General features: G+C 38.7%; 1 protein-coding gene across 1 annotated transcript in view; it reads left to right on the top strand.

The window, feature by feature from the left end:
* The window catches only part of iars1 (isoleucyl-tRNA synthetase 1), a 105541-nt gene that overhangs the window by 4162 nt on the left and 73953 nt on the right, over positions 1-27426 (top strand). Inside the window, exons 3-8 of the mRNA XM_079597543.1 lie at positions 324-480; positions 12500-12619; positions 13448-13530; positions 16397-16514; positions 17549-17696; positions 27100-27187. Coding sequence (XP_079453669.1) covers positions 324-480; positions 12500-12619; positions 13448-13530; positions 16397-16514; positions 17549-17696; positions 27100-27187 — 714 coding nt within the window. The remainder of the gene's footprint in view (positions 1-323; positions 481-12499; positions 12620-13447; positions 13531-16396; positions 16515-17548; positions 17697-27099; positions 27188-27426) is intronic.

The following is a 27426-nucleotide window of genomic DNA, read 5'->3' as shown; positions in this document are numbered from 1 at the left end:
TATTCGGTATGTTTTTCTGTGCGAACACACACACACACACACACACACACACACACTCACACACACGTGCGCCTGTGCACTTCGATTCATCTCAACATAAGGAGCTGTCAGTCAATAAATGGGAAAACAAAGTAACTTGCGTTACTTAGAAAAAGTAACTCAGATATTTTGTTAGATTGAAAAAGAAATCTGATTACGTAACTCCGGTTACTTGTAATGAGTTACTCCCGACACTGGGTGTGACATCATCAGTTGCCTAATGTTCCCTTCTCCCACATGTCTTTTATACATGTAGGTTTATGTGTCGTTGATTTGTTTTTCAGGTTCACCTTCTATGACGGGCCGCCCTTCGCCACGGGTCTGCCTCATTACGGCCACATCCTAGCCGGAACCATCAAGGACATCGTGACCCGGTTTGCCCATCAGAACGGCTTCCACGTGGACCGGCGCTTCGGCTGGGACTGTCACGGCCTGCCTGTGGTGAGAATCACTCAGCATCACTTACCGTATTTTCCGGACGGAAGTTTTCTGAAAAAAATTCCATATTATTCCCTCCGGTCCGCTAATGTGTTATTTCTCCAACACTTCGTGGCCTATGCACACTAGCTGGCTTGATTTACGCTAGTTACACGCGTTTACGTTACGTTAAGTGTTTCCCGCGTGAGGTACTTTGTGTTGTACGTTGCTGTGACCGTGACGTTCACACGCGCACAAAACTACTACGATGGTACCTCAACGTTTCATGCAAAACTTAAAGGGTTAGTTCACCCAAAAATGAAAATAATGTCATTAATGACTCACCCTCATGTCGTTCTAAGCCCGTAAGACCTCCGTTCATCTTCGGAACACAGTTTAAGATATTTTAGATTTAGTCCGAGAGATTTCTGTCCCTCCATTGAAAATGTATGTACGGTATACTGTCCATGTCCATAAAGGAAATAAACACATCATCAAAGTAGTCCATGTGACATCAGTGGGTTAGTTAGAAGTTTTTGAAGCATCGAAAATACTTTTTGGTCCAAAAATAACACAAAATAAGACTTTATTCAGCATTGTATTCTCTCCCGGGTCTGTTGTGAATCTGCGTTCAGGACTCCGCAGTGACGCTGCTGACGTAAGACGCTGCTGACGTGTGATCTGGTGCGCCCGAGCTTCGTTTACAGTCTGAGGGAGACGCACGCTATATTCAAGCTATTCTACATTGTTTGCGTGGATATCATTTTTTTAATGGTGCGTAAATGTGCATGTCGCCGATGAGACACTTTTACAGCGTGCGTTTCCCTCAGTCTATAAATGAAGCTCGGACGCACCAGATAACACGTCATCAGCGTCTTACGCCATCAGCGTAACTGTGAAGGATTGACAACAGGGAGAGAATACAATGCTGAATAAAGTCTTATTTTGTGTTATTTTTGGACCAAAAAGTATTTTCGATGCTTCAAAACTTCTAACTAACCCACTGATGTCACATGGACTACTTTGATGATGTTTTTATTACCTTTATGGACATGGCCAGTATACTGTATATACAGCTTCAATGGAGGGACAGAAAGCTCTCGGACTAAATCTAAAATATCTTAAACTGTGTCCCGAAGATGAACGGAGGTCTTACGGGCTTAGAACGACATGAGGGTGAGTCATTAATGACATTATTTTCATTTTTGGGTGAACTAACCCTTTAAGTGTTTCCCGCGTGAGGTACTTTGTGTTGTACGTTGCCGTGACGTTCACACGCGCACAAAACTACTACGATGGTACCTCAACGTTTCATGCAAAACTTAAAGGGCACCTATTATGACATTTAAAATGTTCCTAATGTTGTTTAGGGAGTCCCCAACAACAGTTTTACATGCATGCAATGACAAAAAACACTTTTGTTTTCGTATAATATGCATTTATTTTTACCTGATTTGCTCACCGACTCCCAAATGATTCGTTCAACGACTCGTTTTTCAAACCCCTCCTTTGCGCGACGCTAATCTGCGTTGATTGGTCAGATGACCCAGCAGTGTTTACAGAGATAATACTTATTTTTAACACGGTGTACAATGATGCTTTTATCAATTAAATTGTGTTATAATAATGATTATAGTCCACTGCTTTTTAGTTTGTAGTAAAAAACAAAAAATAAGATAAATAATTTAATGTTATGTTAGTGAGCATAGCCCAGAGTTCATATTGTAAAAGCACAATCAGTCTTTGTTTGCGTTAGCCCGATGCATAAACACAACGTTTTTACAAAAAAAAAAATGCAGTTACGTTAGTTATTACTCTATTCTTTAGACAACTCCGAAAACAACGACAAACACTTCACATATCTCAATACAATTGTCATTGAAGACCTAGAAGCTAAACGGTGCTTACACAACAAACAAAATAATTATTAAGCATGCTACATAAAATATAAAAGCAAAAATTATTAATAACACTTACAGGTTGTGATACGGAGGAGGAAGCTGATGCAAATACACTTGGAACTGAACCTTCCTTCAATATCAGCCGGCTCACGAATCCAAGTTTGATTGCATTTAAAAAGCAATCGTCTTCAAAATGGCGCGAACAAAGCACAAGGCTCGGACTATACTTCTGTGGTATAGTGAATTGTAGCCACTTAGTCTTCAAATGCTCCTCCTTGGGCAGATGAAAAAAGTTGGCTTTTGAGAACTTCAGAACACAGCGTCTCGTCGCCATGATATTTTCCCTGCTGGCCTTGGAGCGCAATAAGTGGGCGTATCGTATTCAAATAACTTGACAAGTTGACGTCATCTAGTGTTGTGGTTTCAATCTTTTTATGAAATCACTTCTCAGAGATCTTTGATGCCAGAAATATTGTAGACTTTATTTAACAAAACAAAGCCGAGCGCCCTTCTGCAGAAAAAGACGCTCCAGACATGTGGTCGGCTTCACATATATACCCACATCACTTCCAAAAATGGTAATACCTCCTTATAGATATTTTTGGGGCTGAAGTCTCACACATGTGACACACACAAATAGAATCATCTGCTGCATCAGCATTTTTTACCTTTCCCAAAAGTCAAACCAAAGACACACAGAGAGGAAATAATGGTGTACAAATATATAGCTAAATTACTGATCTTCTAAATAATAAAATCTTCAACATTCCCTCCTCTGGGGCTTATCTAAGCCCCACTTTACTATCCCTTTCCCAGAGTGTAGTTTCACAATCCAGCCCTCTCAGTTATGCTACCTAGTGACTCAATTAAGTCACTCAGTCACCTTTCCAATGACTAGGTTGTGCTACCACACTCTGACGGAGTATTCGAGCCAAACATCTTTCTCCACATATTTTCTTTTCTTTCAGTTGTATTTTCTTTCTTTCAATGGAGAAAGTAAAAGACTTCGAATTCTCCCTATCAAAACAAAAAAGAGTAACACATTGTTATAAGCGTGAGCGTGTAGTTTGTTCTGCCTTGCCTGTGGTTGTCACAGTTATGTAGAATACATCAAAACATTAAACCATGCATTATACTATTAAAAGTTTTTCTTGTAGTGCAGAATTTCTCTTCGACCCAGACACTTTACGCATCGTAGAGGGTCACCCTTCGGGGAGAGGTTAGGCTAGCACATACACCCAGGGTCTGGCTCGTCAATCATCTTCTCCTTCCTCACTTGAATCATTGTCCAATGCTTGTAAAATCCAATTTTTGTACATTTAAATTTGGTTTATTAGCCCAATCTTAATAATATTGGTTGCCCTTTAAAATTAATTTTCATTATCTTGATATTTCAGCATTTCCATTTGTTTAACAGTGATTTTAACAACTAATGATCTTACTATGGGAAGTACACAACAGAATAATAACCACCTTTCAATATTGCAACTTCAGAAAACATTCCTATTTTAGCAAACCATGTTTATACTTCAAATCAAGTTTTTCTTAACTTTTTGCTCTTAAACTTTTTTTTTTTTTTTTTTTTTTAATCCTGTATTCGCTAAATGTTCCTCCCTGCGCAGTATTATTTGGTTAACGTGCAACACTGCTCTTCAAACATAAGTCCTTCTACTTTTCTCATGTAATTGTTTTCCTCCTAATGCAGACAAAGCTTTACAGTAAATCTCTGCTGATTTATAATAAATAATTTATTCATTCTGCGTTTTTATTTTTCCGTGATCCATATGAATTTTGATTTAAAATAGGGCTGGTTTAAATACCTATTTTTCTCATTTTCAATTGCTTCTTTTTATGAAGGAATATCAATTATTAAATTCGAAGAATCAATCTTTTAGTCAATCATTTTTAGTTGATGAACGAACAGAACATTGTAGTGCACCTTTTATCCTTTAAATCGCTTTGTGCTTCGTTATAAAGTTTCATATTTTAAATTCAGTTTTATTACCAAAATGTAACAATAAATACCATTTAGACATTTTTAATCTTGCGTTATAGCTCCTCATTGGAGCTCTTCAGTTCAAGCGGTTCTCAACTGAATACCTTTTCTTCCTTTCTACTAATTTCTAAATAAACTCATGAATAATCTAGTTATATCCCATGTAATCACTCAAACTAAGAAAGCTTTAGAGCAATGTTACATTTACCTCATAAAAGTCATTCAATAAACTCATTAGACAATTAGAACAAATAACTCTAGAAAATAACTTTTTCACTACCTACATATTGATTATATGTAGGCCTACATTTCTTTTTTTCTGTAAATCTAATCCATAATTTTTATATCAACCATTTAAAACATAAAGCATTATTATTAAAACTTCCTTGTGTGCAATTTAAGTGTTCGTATACAATTCATTTTAATCTTCAATATTCTTGGAATAACTTGCTAACCCATTATCTGAATTTATTTCTTATAGCATTTCAAATCTAAGGAATACTTCTCTGTTAGAAATCTCATTTCTACATCTGCCCCTCCTCTGCTAATAACATTGCCTTTACCCGTCTATATCATGTCCACATAATCCATTATCAAGCATATTAATAGTCCTTCTCACCTATTTGTGTCGCTGTTCCTTTCTTAACTGTTTTTTGGCACAAATTTTACAAATTTCACATTCTTAATCTCTCTTTACAAATTTCACATTCTTAATCTCTCCTTTTCCTTACAAATTTCACATTCTTAATCTCTCCTTTTCCTTAATCTCTCATAATTCCCCCCTTGCGTACTGGTCAAAACCAGGCGCATCTGGATTGAAAATATTCAAAAGTGATGTTGGTGTAACAATCTGTTCTTCATGTGAATGTCAAATATCTTTTTTTACCCTCCTCTGGTACCATAGATTGTTCTTAAAATCCTGCTTGTTATTGAATTCGATTAACTTCCAATTAACTTGAGTTTGTCGTCCTATTAGCACTACTTAATATTTTATTTAGTCAATAGAATATTGAATCATAACATAATCTTATGAATTAAAATTAAAATCGAATATTTGTTAATAGCCAGTCTTAATACTTGTTTTAATTTCAACTGTAGCCTTAAACTAATTAGGTATACCCCTGTATTGATAAGTTGCATCTAAGTACCCTTTTGGATCTTTTTAAAATGTCTTTTAGTTCTTTTTTTTTCTTTTTTCCTTTATGAATTGTCTTAATTCCCATTATTCTATGTAAATTTCTTGAATTAGTCGTTAACATTAATTTTATCATCATACCATACATTTTCTCTCTTCAATAATTTTTTCTGGTGGGGTTATTATTAGGTTGCTACTAAGTCTATTCAAGAGCTTTAACATTACATTTTTAGAAAAGTTTGGTTGATGTTGAGTATTGTCTGAACTTGTACTCATCTCTTTTTTAACTCTGTTGCTTCTCTTCTTTGCACAACTCCTTGTGAATCTCCCACTTTCTGCAACTTTTCATTCCTGTGATTCTGGTTAAGTTTGTCTCCTTTTTCCATTCATGTTGATCTTTGTGAGTTGTTGCAATGGGTTGTTTCCTCTCATTTGCAAGGGAAGATCATTGATCCCTCACTTTCTGTTGTCGAGGGGGGTCATTTTGCTGATCAATGCACAAGCCTCTTCTGAGATTACAATGCACAGTCACTGGTTCTTTGTTAGAATCATCCCAGAAACCTTCCTGGAAGTGAACTACTATCATCTGTGAATGAAATCTTAATTATTTATGTTAGTGACAACATATATTAAATCATCTGCTCATCTGGCCCATTGTCCTCCTCGGTGTTACCTGTAGAATGGTCATGTGGGCTGAGCGGTTTCCTTTCATTAGCAGCAGGGCTTGAACCCATATATTCCCTTTTTTATATATAAATTTGGCTTTTTATCTTCATATTTGCACCCTCTTTACATTTTTCTCACATTCAATTTCAAATGTACTTTTTACAATTCGTCAATTCAAAACGTATCTCATTGTTTTGAGTCCCACTATCAGCACACTATTCATCTTGGACAACACTCAACCCACTTTGCTACAAGAAAAAAGTTACAAGACATTATTTCATACTTTTGAGAAATAATCAGCTCCATCACAATAAGCTGAAAAGAAAGTCAGATGTGTTATGCTCCATCATGATATTCTGAAAGGAAAGTAAGATGTGTTATACGCTGCGCAAAATGTGGCACTGTTTTTTCCCAATTTTTTCTATTGCCACTACAGTTTCAACCAGGAAATTTAACCAAATTCATCCATGGTCTTTATTTTATTGGGCAGAGTTTGCCCTGTGGGCCCACATATTCAATTTTCAATACAGCTGTATTGGCAAAATAATTGATTTGCCTCTCTGTCTCTTCAAACACAATCTCTCACACCATTCATACTGTCACACACATTGGCCAACACACACTCCTGTTACTGCTGCAGCAGGTTCTGCTCTAAATGCAGAACTTATAATTTTAGCTGTGGAATGCCACAAGGTCTGATCAGGTCAACACAACTATGTCCAATCACTATTGAGAAGCTTCCATGATCATAAGGTTTCCGTTTAACACCGGTTGTACAAAACCTTTTTTCTTTTTATAAACTCTAACATCCTCTATATTTTAGATTAATAGGCCTAGTTGGTCTAATTTTTTCATATTATTTTTGTCCTTGCTCATGAGCTGCTTTTAAGAAGAAATTTGGAGATCTCTGCATAATCTTGGATTCTTGGCCAGTAACATTTCCAACTCATTATCCCAGTTTTGACGTTTATGATTTCATAATTTTGGACTTTTGGAGTAACTTTTCCCTCCAATCTATCTCTAGAATTTACCAAAACAAGATGGAGTGACCAGTATCATTGCTTTGTCAACAATAATAATCAATAATAATCATGCTTTTACAATAATAATCATGCTTTGACATTTTGTCTTTCTTTTTCTTTGCCAGAGAATAATTCTATCATGTTTTTAGCCCTATAGTTGTTGAATCTATTAGCCCTCACTATACCAAATCCAGCCTCCGTTCTAATTATTTGGTGAGTTTGAGCACCCACTTCTGTCTGTCAACATATTTTCTTTTTCTTATAGGGCTGGACTTGTACCTACTGAAAAAGCAGAGAGGGTTAGTTTAGCAGAGAATATAAAGAATTGCTCTTAGACCAGTGAATAATCAAAATGAATAAAGTTAATATAATAATTAACCAACTTTGAAGCAGTCTCTGGTGATCATTGAGGAGTCCACACCTGTGGTGCCCCGTAAGGGTCAGTTCTTCTGTTTTTAGATCATCAGTCCGTTGAAGCTTCTTGGCTGTCGCTCTGCATGTGTCGTCAGCCGATGCTGTCACTCAAAGGCCTGTTAGGCTATGTTGTTTCTCTGCCTCTTCTCAGTTTGGGCAATGAAGTTGATCCTGCCTGAGTTTTGCATCTCAGGATTTTCTCTTTGTCCTTAGGAAAAGTCTCAAGTGAACGTTTCACCTTAAATCAGTCTTTCTCCTTGTTGAGCTTTCCAGAAAGTCAATTTCAGGAGGGGAGCAGAAAGCCCCTCACCCACTTCTCTCTTCTTCTGCAGTCATGTCTTTGACCTTTGACCTCTTGTTGCTTCCAATTTGAAACTGTCATTGAAGCCATCTGAAATTTGAACACTCAGAGATCCGCATGAATCAAATTAAACTTTTAACAGTTCCAATTGTGCCTGAGCTATTAGCTCTTTTAAATTTCACTTTTTAACCATCTTTTTAACTAGTTCTTCTATATAAAAATCTCACTGGTTGACAACAGCAGTTCTTCCATTCTATTTTTAGTAAAGCAAGTTCTTCATTGCAGGAAAAAGCAAGCTATTTCTGTTTTTCAATATCAGCAATAATCTAACTTTGATTATCTAAGTATAATTAACTTTTCCCTATCATAAAATCAGCTTTCAATCTTTCTTCTATCTTTGCATGCTGTGTTCAAATAATCTAGCATGGTGAATAACATTTTTCTCAACCAACATCAAGGAATTCCTCTTATTTTTTCTTTTTAATTATTGAATCAACAATATTTACTACAATTCTAAGATTCCTAATGTTTATGAAACTTAGTCACCCAATCTTGATCACCTAACACTGCACAACTTATTTTTTCTTAACACAAACTTAATAATCCGCAATGGAATAATTTTCCACTCTGTCTTCAGGGATAATGAGATACAAATTAAATACTTCTTTTTTTTCTTTCTTTTTTTTTTTTTCATACTGCAATAATCTGCAGAGTTAATATCTTGAAACAATTGTCTTCCTTTACTTTTGTTAATACACCATTTATTTCATGTCTCTAAATCTCATTCACACATTCTTTGTCCCTTTTCAAGTGACCAGGGTCAGGGGGGTCACTATTTTTACCCACAGGCACAGTCAAGCAAGACACAGGATCCCACAGATACACACACCCTATTCTGTACTCTATTCCCTGTCAGATCTGAATTATTCGCTACTTTCTCAAATTTTTTATTTTCAAAACACTACATTAAATATTCACTGTTTCACCTCCTCAACACAGCAAAAAACAATACCTCTAAGATTCACTGATTCACTTCCTCAACACAGTGAAAAAACAATACCTCTTTAACTATACTAAAACTTCATCTGTGCACATGCTATTTACTTGTATCCTTCAAGGCCCACTTACAAGTAAAACACAAATCAATAATAACTGATATCCTTATCAGTACGGTTGTCATCCATCCAGGCCCACTTGACAACATAAAATCTTCTTCTGTGTACATGCTATTCTTGTATCATTCAATGCCCACTTACAAGAAAAACACCCTGTGTGCATGCTTTTTGCGTAATCATCCATCGAGGCCCTCTTGAAACGCAAAAACACAGATAAATCAACTGATATCCTTATCAGCCACTGATATCCTTATCAGTAAATACAAATCATCTGTATGCATGCTCTTGCCTATTATCCATCGAGGCCCACTTAATAAAGCAAAACACAGATTCTTGCATATTCGTACAACAAAACCTTAGCGCCAAATCAGCAACACCAGTGTTCACAAAATCCACACAGGATCATATAAGCACTGGTAAACACTACTGGGAGCTCCCCCGCGCTATTACAAACTACTTGATATCTACAAGGCCTTCTTATTAGAAATCAAACTGCATGCAATCATTTCTGGAATCAAAGACCCCTTTTTCAATTTTGTTTTAGTTCTTTTAAATTTGAAGAAGCTTTTCTTACCACTTCCGGGCAGCTGGTGACCAACACATACTTTACACAAAAGCAAAAAATGCTCACCTCAAAGTACAGTGGCCACTGTTGTTTGTGCCGGTCACCAGAGATGCCCTGTGTGGTTTCTTCAGCTCCTAACAAGTCCCATCTGGGGTGCCATTTGTTGTGGTTTCAATCTTTTTATGAAATCACTTCTCAGAGATCTTTGATGCCAGAAATATTGTAGACTTTATTTAACAAAACAAAGCCGAGCGCCCTTCTGCAGAAAAAGACGCTCCAGACATGTGGTCGGCTTCACATATATACCCACATCACTTCCAAAAATGGTAATACCTCCTTATAGATATTTTTGGGGCTGAAGTCTCACACATGTGACACACACAAATAGAATCATCTGCTGCATCAGCATTTTTTACCTTTCCCAAAAGTCAAACCAAAGACACACAGAGAGGAAATAATGGTGTACAAATATATAGCTAAATTACTGATCTTCTAAATAATAAAATCTTCAACACTAGTCAGAGAAAAAGCTTCGGTCTTCTAACGATTCATAAAAATGACTCAGAGTCGACTCTCACTTTTGAAAGACAATAACTTTATATACGGTGCACTTTCATATTTCAAACTTTGCAGGATGTTTTTGTTCACTTAGATCTATGTTACACACTACATGAAAGGTACATTTCAAAATTCCATAATAGGTGCCCTTTAATATCAGATAATTGTAGAATACAGTATAGGATGTACCGAATATTTTTCAGTTTTATGAAAAACAGAAATATGACAAATAGAATATCAGATCTCTGTCATATGGCCAAAAATAAATGCAAAAAAAAAAGCTTTTTTGTATAGTTGTGTTTGACACATGAAAACTGTAACAATGTATCTTACAAGGAAACACGATGCTCTCACTTGAAAAGTGTTCCCACATTAACTGTGCGTTCACACCGCCGGCGGCGAGAGCGTCAAATTGGCCGGAAGCCATTCATTTTCAATGAGAGCCGGCGGCGACCTCCGGCGAGGGCGGCGCGGCGTCTTGGACGGCGAGAAGAGTTGAAATCAAGTCAACTTTATGGTAATAAGCTATGACGCGGTTCGGCGGCAACCAGCGGCAACCAATCGTAATGTTTCGTCCTCCGCCTGAGAGGATACCAGAGAACACAATCCTGTAAACTTTGGTTCCGACCACATTAGCTCCTAAGCAAAATGGAGGAAAAGTTAATTATTTCTGTTGCGGGTTTCCCGTTATTGTACGACGTGTCCCTGTTTACATACAGGGACATTAATAAAAAGAACGACGATTGGAAAAAGGTGTCTGAAATTGTTGGTGTTTTGTTACTTTTACATTTAAAAGATTTTAATAGGTTAACTTATACCCTACGTGTGGCCAGTCTGCACAAAATAGGATACTGATTTATGTTTAGTTCTTATTTGCTTTGCGGCTCCTTTAAATAAAGTTTTTAAAAAATCACGCATTCTAAAATCTACGTCAGAGCGCCAGAGAGTCCCCGAATCTCACGGCGTCGATGCCAGGGCGGCGAGAGCGAATTTTGCCGCTCTCGCCGGCCGCGGTGTGAACGTACAGTTAGTCCTTGACCTTGAGGGTATTGGACCTGGAAAGTCCTTGAAAAGGTCCTTGAACTTGACTTTTGTGATTTATTCACAGTTGCACAAAGCTTTACAAGTTAGACATAATTTTTTTCTTTAAGACTGTTAATAACTTTTAAATCGGTTACATAAAAATGTAGATTGGCCTAATTTGATAAGTCTAAATGCTCCTTAACTAACTTCTAGTGGGTCATACTTGATCTAAAGACACTGTCTTAACATAATGGATATATTTATGCAACCGGCCCCAGTGACATGACTATGAGACGCGACAACATCAATCAAAAATCACAGCCAATCAGAAGAGTGTGTGGGCGGAGTCTCTCTGCAGGCGCACTGCACTCACATCCAAATCAATCAAAAATCACAGCCAATCAGAAGTGTGTGTGGGCGGAGTCTCTCTGCAGGCGCACTGCACTCACAACCAAATCAATCAAAAATCACAGCCAATCAGAAGAGTGTGTGGGCGGAGTCTCTCTGCAGGCGCACTGCACTCACAACCAAATCAATCAAAAATCACAGCCAATCAGAAGAGTGTGTGGGCGGAGTCTCTTTAAGCGCACTGCACTCACAACCAAATCAATCAAAAATCACAGCCAATCAGAAGAGTGTGTGGGCGGAGTCTCTCTGCAGGCGCACTGCACTCACAACCAAATCAATCAAAAATCACAGCCAATCAGAAGAGTGTGTGGGCGGAGTCTCTCTGCAGGCGCACTGCACTCACAACCAAATCAATCAAAAATCACAGCCAATCAGAAGAGCGTGTGGGCGGAGTCTCTCTGCAGGCGCACTGCACTCACAACCAAATCAATCAAAAATCACAGCCAATCAGAAGAGTGTGTGGGCGGAGTCTCTCTGCAGGCGCACTGCACTCACAACCAAATCAATCAAAAATCACAGCCAATCAGAAGAGCGTGTGGGCGGAGTCTCTCTGCAGGCACACTGCACTCACAACCAAATCAATCAAACATCACAACCAATCAGAAGAGTGTGTGGGCGGAGTCTCTCTGCAGGCACACTGCACTCACAACCAAATCAATCAAAAATCACAGCCAATCAGAAGAGCGTGTGGGCGGAGTCTCTGCACTTTTAATGTGTTTATAATATTGAACTCACTGATGGTTCACAAAACGTTTTACCAAACCTCATCTCTGTTATACAGCTTGTAAAGACATTACACCAGCACAATTCTCAAAACCATCTTCAAAACATCAGTGTTTGTGTGGCATGAATGCGCATGTGCTGAGGATTGGAGCAGAAGCACTGATTGATGACGTTTTCTTCCTTTGGTTTCTCTCTGTAATTGTTGATGTTTTTCAGGAATATGAGATTGATAAATCTCTGAATATCAGAGGACCTGAGGATGTGGCCAAGATGGGGATAGCGGAGTACAACAAGCAGTGCAGGAGCATCGTCATGAGATATGCCAATGAGTGGGAGGTACGAGTGCGCGTGTGTGTGTGTGTGTGTGTGTGTGAGAATCTTGACCTTTGAATCGACAGACGGGAGTTCTTAAAAGTGTCTGTATAACATTAATTTAGTGCAATAAAAAGAGTGTCAGGTTTAATAACAATTGTCAATTACCACAAATCATTATTGTCCCTTATTTAAAAAGTAGACCTTTAAAAAATGTGTATATATGTGTGTGTGTGTATACCGGTATATATATTTGTGTTGGGCAACGATTAATCTCATCCAAAATAAAAGTTTGTGTTTACATAATATATGTGTATAATTATTTTGTATATGGCAGCATGTATATGTTTTAGAAAAATGTGCATGTATATATATGTATACATCATTTATATTATACATAAATATAAATATTTTATATATATAGATATATATATATATATATAAAAATCTTAAATATATACATGCTGCCATACAAAATAATTATACAGAGTACACACACATATATTATGTAAACAAACTTTTATTTTGGATGCAATTATTATATATATATATAGACGTTGATCGAACAGCAGATATGCATTATACAGATATGAGTTAATACAGTTTCAGAACACAGTTATGACTAGTTAGTTAATTTCTGCTGTGAGTTACTGGTCCCTGAGGGTCTTAACCAGTCATGATGTCAAACATGTGATATTTGATTGGAGAGGTTATCCATGAAAAACAGCTTGAGAAAACTAGGAAAAATCAACTGTCATGTGTTCTTTTGGACTCGAGAGCTGCTTGTGACAGGATTTAGATTTTTGAAGTGGCCTATTCCTTCATCGTGATTATGATTTTATGATTTGCCAGACATCCGTGAGACGAATGGGCCGCTGGATTGACTTCAGGAACGACTACAAGACCCTGTACCCCTGGTTCATGGAGACCGTGTGGTGAGATCTCTGATTCCCGCCAGCACTGGCTGTTCCTCACGGGGATGGAAAGGCACTTCAACATTTACAGCTCGGCTGAGATTTCATTGTGAATCCAGAATGTCTTTTTTTTGGCAAACACCAGGGGCCGGTTTCACAAAGATAGACTTTGACTATGGCTTAGAAATAGTAGATAGTCAGACTTCAGATAGACATCTAAATCAGACCGTTTCACAAAGCACTTAAGACTTTGACTATCTTAAGTAGGACTACACTGCAATGCATTCTGGGTAAACTAAGACACTTTTCAAAACAAAAAACATGGCGGATCGAGTAAGCGCATTCAGCCGCTCAGTGCAGTTTATCCCAGCAGAAAATATGTGTTTGTTGGAGGAGTATAACAGCTACAAGGACATTTTACTTGGGAAATTTAGCGGAGAATGTAGTAACAAGAATAAATGTTTGGAAAAAGATTATGACAGTTAACAGCGTTAATTCGACCGTTGAGCGTTAAAGACGTACAGAAAAGATACAAAAACGAAACCGACGATGAAGTCCTCATTATTATATATTTCCAGTTGGTTACTGCGGTCCCTAAAAACCCTTTTCCTTCTCAGCACTCTCCACGTCTCTGCAAACCACAAATTATGAGCCATTTTCCCTTTTCTTTCGGCTGTTTGTGATGTAACTGATTGTTACTGCTGGTTGCCAAGGTAACAGAGTCTTAGACCGAAGTTAGCCTGGGGGGAAGGTGTCTAATTTTTTTTGGTCTAAATTAAGTCAGTCTTTATTTTTGTGAAACAGTCTAACTTGCATTAGACTAGTCTATGAGCAGATTTTAGACTTGTCTAACACTAAAGACCGGTCTAAAATAGCTTTGTGAAACCGGCCCCTGGGTCTTTTGAAGATCTAATTGCCGTTTGAATTCACATCTCTGAGATTTGGATCAATCCAAAGTAGTGTTATTTTCTTATTACCGTATGAATACACGTCATGAAGAGGAAAAAAACATATATAAGTCGCACTGGACTATAAGTCGCATTTATTTAGAAATTTATTTCACAAAATCCAAGACCAAGAACAGACATTTAATCTGGAAAGGTTATTCAGCTCCACAACAGCACACAGAGCAACAGCTGAATAGTGTCCGCTGTGTTAGCGTAACACACTAACAGTTATTCAGCTGCACAATAGCATAAAGAACATACCTGAGGCTGAATAGGCTAAACTAACATTAGCCAGCGAGTCCAACAAGTTACCGGTCAGCAAGTTCACCAAGCTCCCGATCTCATTCCTCAACACTGAATCCATTGAGTTCTTCCTCTGTGTCGCTTCTGATCAACTCCGCTAACTAGAGCGCCCTCTCGCGGCTGCAGACGGTAATGTTTTCTCTTGATTCATCTCAGTCAGTATGAATTAATGTTGATATATAAGTCGCACCTGACTATAAGTCACAGGACCAGCCAAACTATGAAAAAAAGTGTGACTTATAGTCCAGAAAATACGGTAGTAAACAGAAATAATAGGTTGCATTAACTTAATAACTTAACCTAATAACTTACTCATTGTCTTATTAACAGAAATAATAGGTTGCATTTACTTATTTGAGCTGTTTTCCACTAAGTCCATCATTTGAAAAGATAAAATGGAAGACAGAAAACCATTTAAACCAATTTGCGTACATTTTCCTGTTGTTAAATAGGATATTTAAATCAATGTTTAACATGAGTAGCGCATTTCCGGGTACGTAGGATCACGAATCTTGCTCCTTACTAGGAGTCATAGAAATGTGTTTTTACAGATGAACAATTATTGTCTGTGTGACTACGGCAAAAACTGTCAAAATCAGCCAGTCAGTCTGTAAAAATATGTAAGATGTAAGACTGGGTGGTTGGGTGATTTTTGAAGACCTTTATTGTATTTTTATAGGACACTTGATCTATAAATCAGATAGGGATGCACAATAGAGGATGGATACCCGATTTAGAAATGATGTTCGGGTTCGGGTGGGGATCGGTCACATCTGCGCGATAAGACATTGAACATTTTACATTTAAAGCAGCTTATTATGTAGGTAGCCAATGTGCCTGATGCTTTCACTTGATGCAAATGTTCATTTTTTGTGATTAAAATACATGTAAAAATACCATAACATCCGTCTTCCTGTGTACGGAAATTTGTTAATGTAGCCGTGACAACGAAACACGTGCATGCGCGCCTGTGTTAAGAGCGCTTGTTGCTTCGTGTTCATCCTGTTGACATTTCCGAATGCCTTCCTACAGTTGCTTAATAAAAGCGGGCTTTCCACACAAACAAACGTACATGTGTCATTAGTATGAGGAAAAAAATGAAAAATGGGATTTTAACTGCCTGTCGGGTTGGGTTCGGACAGAATAATTCGGCCCGATCCGAACTCTAATGCACAATATATCAGCCAGCATATCGTCATCGGCCCAATAAAAAAATCTGGCCGATATATTAAAGCTGATAAATAATATATTATATCCTTCAGCTGAGACTCTTCAGATGCGACTGTTCAACATGATGGTTTTAAACTGCTTGAAATATGATTGGAATCACTTAAAAAAAGGAAAATGCAGTAAAGTGCAGCACAAGTCTGTCATATCGGCTACATAACATTATAATGAGAACATCATAATTGTGTGTTTAGTGGCTCATTTTAATGGTGAGACTTTAGTTCTTGTAATCAGGCTCTCAAAAATGATATAAAAATGTGGATTTAGATTTATCAGCCAATATATCGGTTATCGGCTTTCAAATATAAAGAATTATCAATTATCGGTATCAGCCTAAAATTTCAGAAAAATGAAGCCAACTTTCAGTTTTCAGCGTTTACATTCATGTGTTGTGTTGTGTTGTGTTGTAGGTGGGTGTTTAAGCAGCTGTTCGACACGGGTCTGGTGTACCGCGGGGTGAAGGTCATGCCGTTCTCCACCGCCTGCAGCACGCCGCTCTCCAACTTCGAGGCCAATCAGAATTACAAGGTGAAGATGATGCTGAGCTCACTGATGTTCTCTGAGTCATCACTGGATCTTTAGCCGCGTTTCCATCGAAATTACCCAGAACAACTTGTCCCAGGAACTTTTTTTTGCCCCAGACCGGTTGCTTTCTGTGTTTACACCGCGGCCTAAAGTACCGGCAAGATTACAACTGCGCTCGACGGCTCCTCCCAATCTAGACGGACAGTAATCAGTTTTGAGCGCCACATTTATAATAAGTATGGAGGAGATTCAAACTGTGCTGCAGTTGTTTGTGATGTATTGGTTTACTAATGAGGTAATTAATAAAACGGCAGAAAAGAGACGAGCACTGATACTAAAGCGTGTTCAGAACGCTCGTAATAATAGATATAAAATTAGACGATGCGGACATTGACCGTGAGACGGCTGGGACGAACGGCAAGAGACATTTCCTGTTACACAAATGCGCTTAATAAAGCCTGAAGCTCGTCGTCGGTCCAGCTGTGTTATATTTTATTTTATTAAACTTCATATTTGCAGACAGACTCTTACTGCATGAAGCCACGAACCGCAATAGATTTTTAAAAATGCCGGTTAAAATAGAATGCTGCGTGGAGTCATCCAGTCAAAATGCGGCGTAAACACAACCAATCAGCACGTTCAGCACACAAGTCCCGCCCCCGAAAGTTCCTGAACTTTGAAAAAGCACTATCTCGCCAGCAGGGACTTTCGGAGGGGGAAATATTTACCCGGAACTTCATTTAGACCCTGATTCCTGCGATGTAAACACACCGAGCACCAGCCCACAGTTCCCAGTCCTGGGGAAAGTTCCCGCGGTGGAAACGCGGCTTTTGATGAATAGAAAGTTCAAAAGATCAGCATTTATCAGAAATAAAAAGCTTTTGTAACATTATACGCTATCGTTCAACATTGATAATGATAATAATCAATGTTTCTTGAGCATCAAATCATCATATTATACTGATTTCTGAAGGGTCATGTGACCCTGAAGACTGTAATCGTGTCAAGATGTGTAAAGTGCTTGATTTCCTCCTCAGGATGTGCAGGATCCCTCTGTGATCGTGACCTTCCCTCTCCTGGAGGACGAGAGCGTGAGTTTCCTCGCGTGGACCACCACACCCTGGACCCTTCCCAGCAACCTGGCCCTCTGCGTCAACCCCGACTTCAGCTACGTCAAGGTCAAAGGTGCGCTTCATCTGCACTTATGTTTAAACAAAATCGAAGTATCAAAATGTATATACATGCATTAGGGGTGGAACGGTACACTGAAGTCACGGTTCGGTTCAGACATCACGGTTCGGTATGAGTTCAGTACAATGGAGGGAAAAGCAAAAAAAACAATTATTTTTATTGTGCATGTCTCAGTCTGTTCCACCTATACAGTCTCTCCCCTGATCTAGCTGTACAGCCTGCCCTGAAGTGTGCAGTGTTTCCCCTAGAAATGTTTCCAGCAGCGGTGCTGTTACGTGCCGGAGGTTATTACCAAGCCGCGCGTGCGGGGGTCCGGGGGCATGCAAGATTTTTTTTTTAATTACCCCTTAAAGTTTAAACCATGACTTCTGGCAAGTTTTGTGGATAGAAATCGACATTTTAAAGGTCCCATGACATGGGGTTATTATATTATTTTATAATGTGTCCTGGGTTGCCCTTATAATGTTAGTATGTTTTTTAGATAGAAAATAGTCATAATTTAGAAACAAAAGGCATTTTTCCTAGCCCAGTTTTAGCCTCTGATTTGAACGCTCTGTTTGAAGGGGCGTGTCTGTGTGAGACTTCGGTGTAACCGCCCACTGCTGTGATTGGCTGACATGCTTGCATATGAAATAGCTACTTATTACATGTGAAACTCTCTCGAATACTTTTACTACAGTTATTATACGTTTTTACTATTATTAACAAATCGTCAGAAGTTTTTAAAGTATTTAGATCTATTCCCATCACATAAAATGTTGCCGTGATGAGCATTGAGATGACAGTCTGTTGTTGATCGCGAGAATGAAGATCTTATCATTGCAACGCAGTTTCTGCACTCTCTCTGCTTTCACCAATGCAAACACGAGGATGTAAATACAGTAAGAGCTTCATGTGCAGTGTAACGAGCGTCATTGATTTCATAACGAGTTTGGCTAGTGTCCAGATAAACTCGATCGCGCTGTGTCCATGAGAAAATGAGCTAGGAAGTAGGAACGCGTGCGCGCGATTCCTACAAAGATTGTTCTTTGATCGCTTTCTGTATATAATTTATTCACAATTTAAATACGATTATTTTCATCCTACTAAAAGAAACGATGTGAAGTTGATATTTTAGTCACTGGCTTGACTTACTGAGGCATAAACAGTATTGAACGATTTGAGAGAAAGATTACCTGTCTGAACTTGAACAATTACACATCAGAAAGTGTTGCTTGGTAGCTTGATCGATGTATTTTCAGACGTTCGTCGAGGCCAGCTCTGTATTGACCCAAGTTGAGGAAACAGTCGTCGGTGAAATGTTTGCCGCAGACATGCAAAACTTTGGGGAGTTGTGTCGGCGCATTTCCAGAGAAAATTAAAATGAATCCACTGGTTCTTCTGGGGCTTGGATGAAGGAACTAAAAAAAGGCTTCGGTGTTCATTTGTACATCCAATTATTGAGCAATTATTATGCTTCACTCGCTCAAAAGCCATGATATCTCCCGTGGACAAACTAAAATCGCGCGCACGCGTTCCTACTTCCTAGCTCATTTTCTCATGGACTGGAAATATTCTCTGGGCGGCGAAGCAGAGAAAGGGGAGGTAACATTTCCTCTGTATGACGTCATACGGAGGAGATTCAAGATCAGCCCGATTGAGCTTCCACTTTCTCAAAGGCAGAGAAAGATAGCAAAAGCTCGATTTACACCGATTGAAATTTCTAGAAACTTGGGGACCATACACAGGCTAGGGGAACTCATATTAATGTTAAAAAACCTCAAAAAGTGAAAATTTCATGTCATGGGACCTTTAAGACATACAAATATGACATACCATCAACAGATTCAAGGCCTGATTGTTTGTTTTAAACCCAAATAAGTTTCTTTTTTCTGTTGAAAATAAAAGTTATTTGGAAGAACAGTTGATGTACCGCAGTGACTTCCATTGTATATATTTTTTCTACTATGGAAGTCAATGGGGACCAGCAACTATTTGGTTAGCCACATTCTTCAGAAAATCTTCTTTTGTGTTCAGCACAAGAAAGAAATTAATACAGGTTTGGAACAACATTAGAGTGAGTTAATAATGACAGAATTTTTATTTTTGGGTAACTGTCCCTTTAAGGACAAGCGGCAGCGTGTTTACTATTATATGGCTACTGTCTCTTTAAGACCTACACAACGCATCTAATAATATACACGCATTTAACGAGCAGATTTTCTCTACATTTTCTGTTTTCTTTCACTTTAGACATAACCAACTTTGTTTATGTAAACCTTGTGTGTATTTGCCAGTATTAGTGCAATAAGACTCGAAAGATAACTTAGCCCAGTATCCAGGCGCTGTTTGACAGGCTTTTAGTGCACGTGCTAAACACAGGTTTAGTACACGGGTGTTTGCGCTCAGAAAAGCGCGTGAATGACATGTTTAACCGGCAAGGCTTTAAATCACATGCAAATAATGAACTTTTGTGAACTGCAGCTCGAAGTATAAATGCCTCGTCCATTTAGGGAGGCGCGCGCGCAGTCAGCGGAGGCTAGCAAACCCATAGACAGCGCAAACCTAGCTTAAGGCAGGGCTACAGAACCCGCGTTTCTAACAGTAACGTTAGTTCCGCATTACATTAATTAATTTGCACGCGAGTTTTATTTATTTTTATATCGTGTATTCTCCGTTTAAATTCGTGCACCGAACCGTGAAGCCCGTTCCGATTCAGTTCAATACGAATACATGTACCGTTCCACCCCTAACATGCATGCAAAATGTAGAACGCCAACTAATTTAAAATACATACACTTGAACGCACAAGAGTAAAGATCTTTAAACTGGATTTGAAAGCATCCAGTGATGGAGAGGCCCTGATGTTTAAAGATGAACTGTGCCAGACCTTTGGGGAAATTACAGAGAAAGCTCGATCACCTTTTGATTTACACCGAGAACGAGGGACTGATAAAAGTGACTGATCACAAGATCTTGGTGACCTAGAGGCTGTGTATGGCCTAATAACATCACGAATATAATCTGGGGCCGAACTGTGAAGTGCCTTAAATGCGAAAAGAAGGATCTTAAAGGGGTGGTTGATTATGATTTCACTTTTCTAACTGTAGTTAGTGTGTAATGTTGCTGTTTGATCATAAACAACATCTGAAAAGTTACAACGCTCAAAGTTCAGAGCAAAGGGAGATATTTGCTTTTAAATAAATTCCTTTTTAAGGACGACAACAAACGGCTGGTAGGGACTACAATGAGCTTCTTCACGGGTTAGTGACATCACCAACCCTAAAATTTACATAAACCCCGCCCCCGGAACACGATTTATAGATTATCAAGACAGAATATGCTAATCAATGACTAGAAGATAACTACACATAATCTACATAAATTCATCAAGTTACCATTCAGAAATGTTGTCACTTCTTCTTGAGTCGCTCCATCTTTCTGACTCCGGTTTGAACATAAACATTGACATTTTCAGTGTGTGTGTGTGTGTGTGTGTGTGAGGTAAAAGAACACAAGCTCTTGTAGCTCCGCCCCCTGTGCCGGGAGCAGCAGCTCATTTGCATTTAAAGGGACAGACACAAAACGGTGTGTTTTTGCTCACCCTCAAAAAGTGACGATTTTAACATGATATATAAAAATATCTGTGGGGTATTTTGAGCTAAAACTTCACACACACACTCTGGGGACATCAGAGACTTATTTTATATATTGTGAAAAGGGCATTACACCACCACTTTAAAGTCGACTAAACTTTATTGGTAGCCAATGCAACGAGGCAAGAACAGGGGAGATATGATCCCTTTTCTTAGTTCCTATTAACAATCTGGCTGCTGAATTTTGATCCATCTGTAGAAACCGTAAATGCCGCAATATTGAATATTTGAATAACAGTGCTGTATGTTCATCAGGGGTGTAGCGGTACACGGGAGTGAGGTTCAGTACGTGCTGTGCTTTTGGGGTCACGGTTCGATACGAGTTCGGCACAACAGGAAAAGTAAACAAATCCCAAATGCTAGGTTTCTTTTCATTTATTTTGAACAGACACTAGTGCAAATCACAGTTTGCTCCAGCTAGTGGCATTGAGTCCCTCTGAGGTAGTCTGTACAGTACAATCTTCTGGAATCGCACGATTCGATCTTTAAACTGTATTTAGACATCTCACAAAGTTTTGTAACAGGATTAAAAAAATTAATGTAAAAAATCTAAACAATCTCCTGAAGTTGACTTCTGGAAGTAAAGCATCACACGCATCACACACATGACCAGCGTCGGCCAATAGTGAGCCTCCGTTCTGACGTACGACCCAGAAGCGCTGCGCTGTTACACTACGTGAACTCACTCAGAGGAACACACAGAAGAACATCAAGAGTTCAATAAAGTCCTTATTTTTGTTATTTTTTTTTGCACACACAGTATTCTCATCGCTTGATGAACTTCAGGTTGAGCCGCTGTAGTCACTCGGACTATTTTAAACATTGTCTTTACTAACTTTCTGGGCCGGCAAGTTTCAATCACAACAGAAGCCGATGGAGGAGTGAGACAGCGCTCAGATTTAATCACTAATATCTTCATTTGTGTTCAGAAGATGAAGGAGAGTCTGACGGGGAACAACTCTGAGGGAGAGTCATTACTGACTGAGTTCACATGTTTGGATGAACTAACGCTTTAAGGCCTGTCCCAGTTGGTCCTGTGGTTCCTGCAGTGACTGACAGGGGGCGCCGTGAGCCTGTGGAGTCACCAGCTCCTCTTCTGCTGCAGGAGAGAGACGTGCTGAATACCAATGTGTGTGTGTGTGTGTGTGTGATCCACATCTCTGCCCAATCATTTCCCAGCCTGCCCTGGGGAAGTGCCATGTTTTATTGATGTTTCTCTCCGTGTGTGTGTGTGTGTGTGGATGTATCAGAGCGTTTTTTCTCAGGTCGCTTCGAATCCCTTTTGAGTCTGTGTGGTGTTTAGAGATGCTGCTGTGATTGACAGGCTCATATCTAAATGACGCATCATCTGTGTTGCGCTTACATGTTATCTATATCCACCTTATTCCTGACGATCTTATTCCTGCGTTTTGAATCCGGTTTGGGGAACTTCCATTCAAAAAGACTGAAACTAATCATTTGAAATCATAATGTTGCCTTATAAATAAAGCTTATCTGTCAGTTTCCCTTCATGTTTTATTTTCAGACCTCATGAGAATAATGTCACACTTGGTGTTTTAACGTGACATTATAACAAGAATATCTGTGGCAAGAGCTTCTGTTCAGTCGCTGTATTCTTCCTCATGATTACTTTCTTTTTTCCTTTTGCATTCTGCTGTAATAGTGTGAATATATACTGCACATTTGTGGTCTGTTCTCCCGATTTAATTTACGATATATCCCATTAATCATTGACTGGGATGCACGAAGAATCTCTCGCTTTTCTCCTCAAATCCAGGTTTATTTTCACAGGTAAATGCAATTTATTATCAGTCAAAATGACGGAAATCACTTTGAAATAGTATCACGCAATGATATTAAAGGCGAGGTCCTTTTCACAAGATGTAAAATAAGTCTCGGATGTCCCCAGAGTGTGTGTGTGAAGTTTTAGCTCAAAATACCCCACAGATATTTTTATATATCATGTTAAAGTGTCACCTTTTGAGTGTGAGCCAAAACACACCGTTTTGTGTCTGTCCCTTTAAATGCAAATGAGCTGCAGCTCCCGGCACAGGGGGCGGAGCTACAAGAGCTTGTGTTCTTTTACCTCACACACACACACACACACACACACACACTGAAAATGTCAATGTTTATGTTCAAACCGGAGTCAGACAATGATGGAGCGACTCAAGAAGAAGTGACAACATGTAGAAGCAACAGGACATTTCTGATTGGTTAGTTGATGAATTTATGTAGTTTATGTGTAGTTATCTTCTAGTCACTGATTAGCATATTCTGTCATGATAATCTATAAATCGTGTTCCCGGGGGCGGGGTTAATGTACATTTTCAGGTTAGTGATGTCACTAAACCTGAAGAAGCTCATTGTAGTCCCTACCAGCCGTTTGTTGTAGTCCTGAAAGGGATACTTCACCTCTGGAAAGATTCATTTGTATTTAAAATTGGTCATTTATGTAGAAGAAATGTGAAATTATTTTTGAATTTGAAGCCTTCTAGAGTGAGAAAAGACTGTATTTGTGACTCATGTGGATGAAAGACAACAACTCCCAGAATGCACTTGCTTCGCTGCTCTAAGAAGCCACGCCTACCGTTAAGAGCGCAGTTAAACAACAAGGCTATGCTACTAGTGAGTCTCCGTGACGAGTCTGCCCGGGATTTCGAGACCGCCCAAAATGTCCGTGATTCGGCTCTTGCGTTCTCCAGTCGCCATTCCTCATGTTCACTGCGGTGAGCGGCACGAGACTGACGGCCGCGGGAGAACGACGCAAGGCCGGTGGCGTGATTACTGATGAGCGGCGCCTGTGAGACGCACCGGTCTCGTATCTCTCACGGAGGAGCGGGAATTTTCTTAGCAATGTTAAAACGCACATCAACCGATCACTTGTTTAGCGTTCATGTAAACACTACATTCAGATTCACAGATCGGGATGAGTTCAGTTAGATTGAAACAAAAGCTGTGCATGTAAACAATGAACGGCGACTGCAGAAAGCAAAAGCCGAATCCCGGACATTTTGGACGATCTCGACGGATGTCCGGGGAAAAGAGGATGGAGGCCGCTACTACTCAGCTTTCTCCACAGAACAAGAGCCTGTTAGCTTAGCTTCCAAATAAAAGATGGCGGACACTATTTGTACATTCTGTGAGTGAGATCCCTCTATGGGCGGGTTGAAAACATGCGGATCCAGCGCCTCCTACTGGCTGGAGTCTCTCGCCTCTGGACAAAAAAGCCTCAGATGACGCAAAATGACGAATTTTGCGTCATCGGAGGATTTTTTACAGACAAAAAAAATACATAAATCTCTCGTCTCATGGGGACATGAGGGCGGGAAGCACGGTCATTTGAAAATACTACAGGTTTTCTACTGATACAAAGCTTAATGCTAAATCCTGAAGTATCCCTTTAAAAGGCGATTTCTTTAAAAGCAAATATCTCCCTTTGCTTTGAACTTTGAGTGTTGTAACTTTGCAGATGTTGTTTATGATCAAACACAACACTACACACTAACTACAGTTAGAAAACACAACATTACACACTAACTACAGTTAGAAAACACAACACTACACACTAACTACAGTTAGAAAACACAACATTACACACTAACTACAGTTAGAAAACACAACACTACACACTAACTACAGTTAGAAAACACAACATTACACACTAACTACAGTTAGAAAACACAACATTACACACTAACTACAGTTAGAAAACACAACACTACACACTAACTACAGTTAGAAAACACAACATTACACACTAACTACAGCTAGAAAACACAACACTACACACTAACTACAGTTAGAAAACACAACATTACACACTAACTACAGTTAGAAAACACAACATTACACACTAACTACAGTTAGAAAACACACTACACACTAACTACAGTTAGAAAACACAACATTACACACTAACTACAGTTAGAAAACACAACATTACACACTAACTACAGCTAGAAAACACAACATTACACACTAACTACAGTTAGAAAACACAACATTACACACTAACTACAGTTAGAAAACACAACATTACACACTAACTACAGTTAGAAAACACAACATTACACACTAACTACAGTTAGAAAACACAACATTACACACTAACTACAGTTAGAAAACACAACATTACACACTAACTACAGTTAGAAAACACAACATTACACACTAACTACAGTTAGAAAACACAACATTACACACTAACTACAGTTAGAAAACACAACATTACACACTAACTACAGTTAGAAAACACAACATTACACACTAACTACAGTTAGAAAACACAACTTTACACACTAACTACAGTTAGAAAACACAACATTACACACTAACTACAGTTAGAAAACACAACATTACACACTAACTACAGTTAGAAAACACAACATTACACACTAACTACAGTTAGAAAACACAACACTACACACTAACTACAGTTATAAAACACAACATTACACACTAACTACAGTTAGAAAACACAACATTACACACTAACTACAGTTAGAAAACACAACATTACACACTAACTACAGTTAGAAAACACAACACTACACACTAACTACAGTTAGAAAACACAACACTACACACTAACTACAGTTAGAAAACACAACATTACACACTAACTACAGTTAGAAAACACAACACTACACACTAACTACAGTTAGAAAACACAACATTACACACTAACTACAGTTAGAAAACACAACATTACACACTAACTACAGTTAGAAAACACAACATTACACACTAACTACAGTTAGAAAACACAACATTACACACTAACTACAGTTAGAAAACACAACACTACACACTAACTACAGTTAGAAAACACAACATTACACACTAACTACAGTTAGAAAACACAACATTACACACTAACTACAGTTAGAAAACACAACACTACACACTAACTACAGTTAGAAAACACAACACTACACACTAACTACAGTTAGAAAACACAACACTACACACTAACTACAGTTAGAAAACACAACATTACACACTAACTACAGTTAGAAAACACATTACACACTAACTACAGTTAGAAAACACAACACTACACACTAACTACAGTTAGAAAACACAACACTACACACTAACTACAGTTAGAAAACACAACACTACACACTAACTACAGTTAGAAAACACAACATTACACACTAACTACAGTTAGAAAACACAACATGACACACTAACTACAGTTAGAAAACACAACATTACACACTAACTACAGTTAGAAAACAACATTACACACTAACTACAGTTAGAAAACAACACTACACACTAACTACAGTTAGAAAAGTCAAATGATCATAATCAACCACCGCTTTAAACACGTCCGTTATTGCTGTGGAAAGAATCGCGCTTTTGGGGTTATTCATGGTGTCTTGAAACATGGTGTACCTTGTTGATGCTTTCACACTTTAAATGTCCCTTTAGGGTTTGATGGTTGAAAGCTGAGTAGAATAATAATCTCCCTGTATTATTGAGTTTATAGAGCGAGTCTTTCTCTGATAGTTTACAGCTTAACAGAAGTTACAATCATAATTCACGCAAAGCTTCATGGGGCGCAGGAATGAGACACAGCTGGCACATCTTACCCCTAACATCTGCTTGTTCATTAATGGTTTGGTCACTGTGTTTGTTGTTTATCGTGTGTAATGTGTGTCAGAGAACATCTATATAAGACCCAGCTGGCACATCTTACCCCTAACCAATGTTTTGATCACTGAGTTTGTCTTTTGTGGTGTGTGTGTCAGATAACAGCTCACAGAAGCTCTACATCATGATGGAGGCCAGACTCGTCGCTCTCTTCAAATCCGACGCTGAATACACCATTCTGGACAAGTGAGTTTATTAGGACACACGGTGATGTCACTTCCTTGTTCAAAAAGAAACCCCTGCATCCTGAAGTTTCTATTGGCCAGAGGGAATGTGTAGTTATATCACCTGACGAGTGAGTGAGTGTGTGAGATTGTGTTTGTTTGTGAGTGAGTGAGTGTGTGTGATTGTTTGTGAGTGAGTGAGTGTGTGTGTGTGTGTGAGTGTCTGAGTGAGTGAGTTAGTGTGAGTAGGTGAGTTTCTGT

The sequence above is a fragment of the Phoxinus phoxinus genome (genome assembly GCF_949152265.1).
Source record: "Phoxinus phoxinus genome assembly, chromosome: 22".
NCBI lineage: Eukaryota > Metazoa > Chordata > Actinopteri > Cypriniformes > Leuciscidae > Phoxinus > Phoxinus phoxinus.
This window is presented reverse-complemented; position numbering and strand designations above follow the sequence as displayed.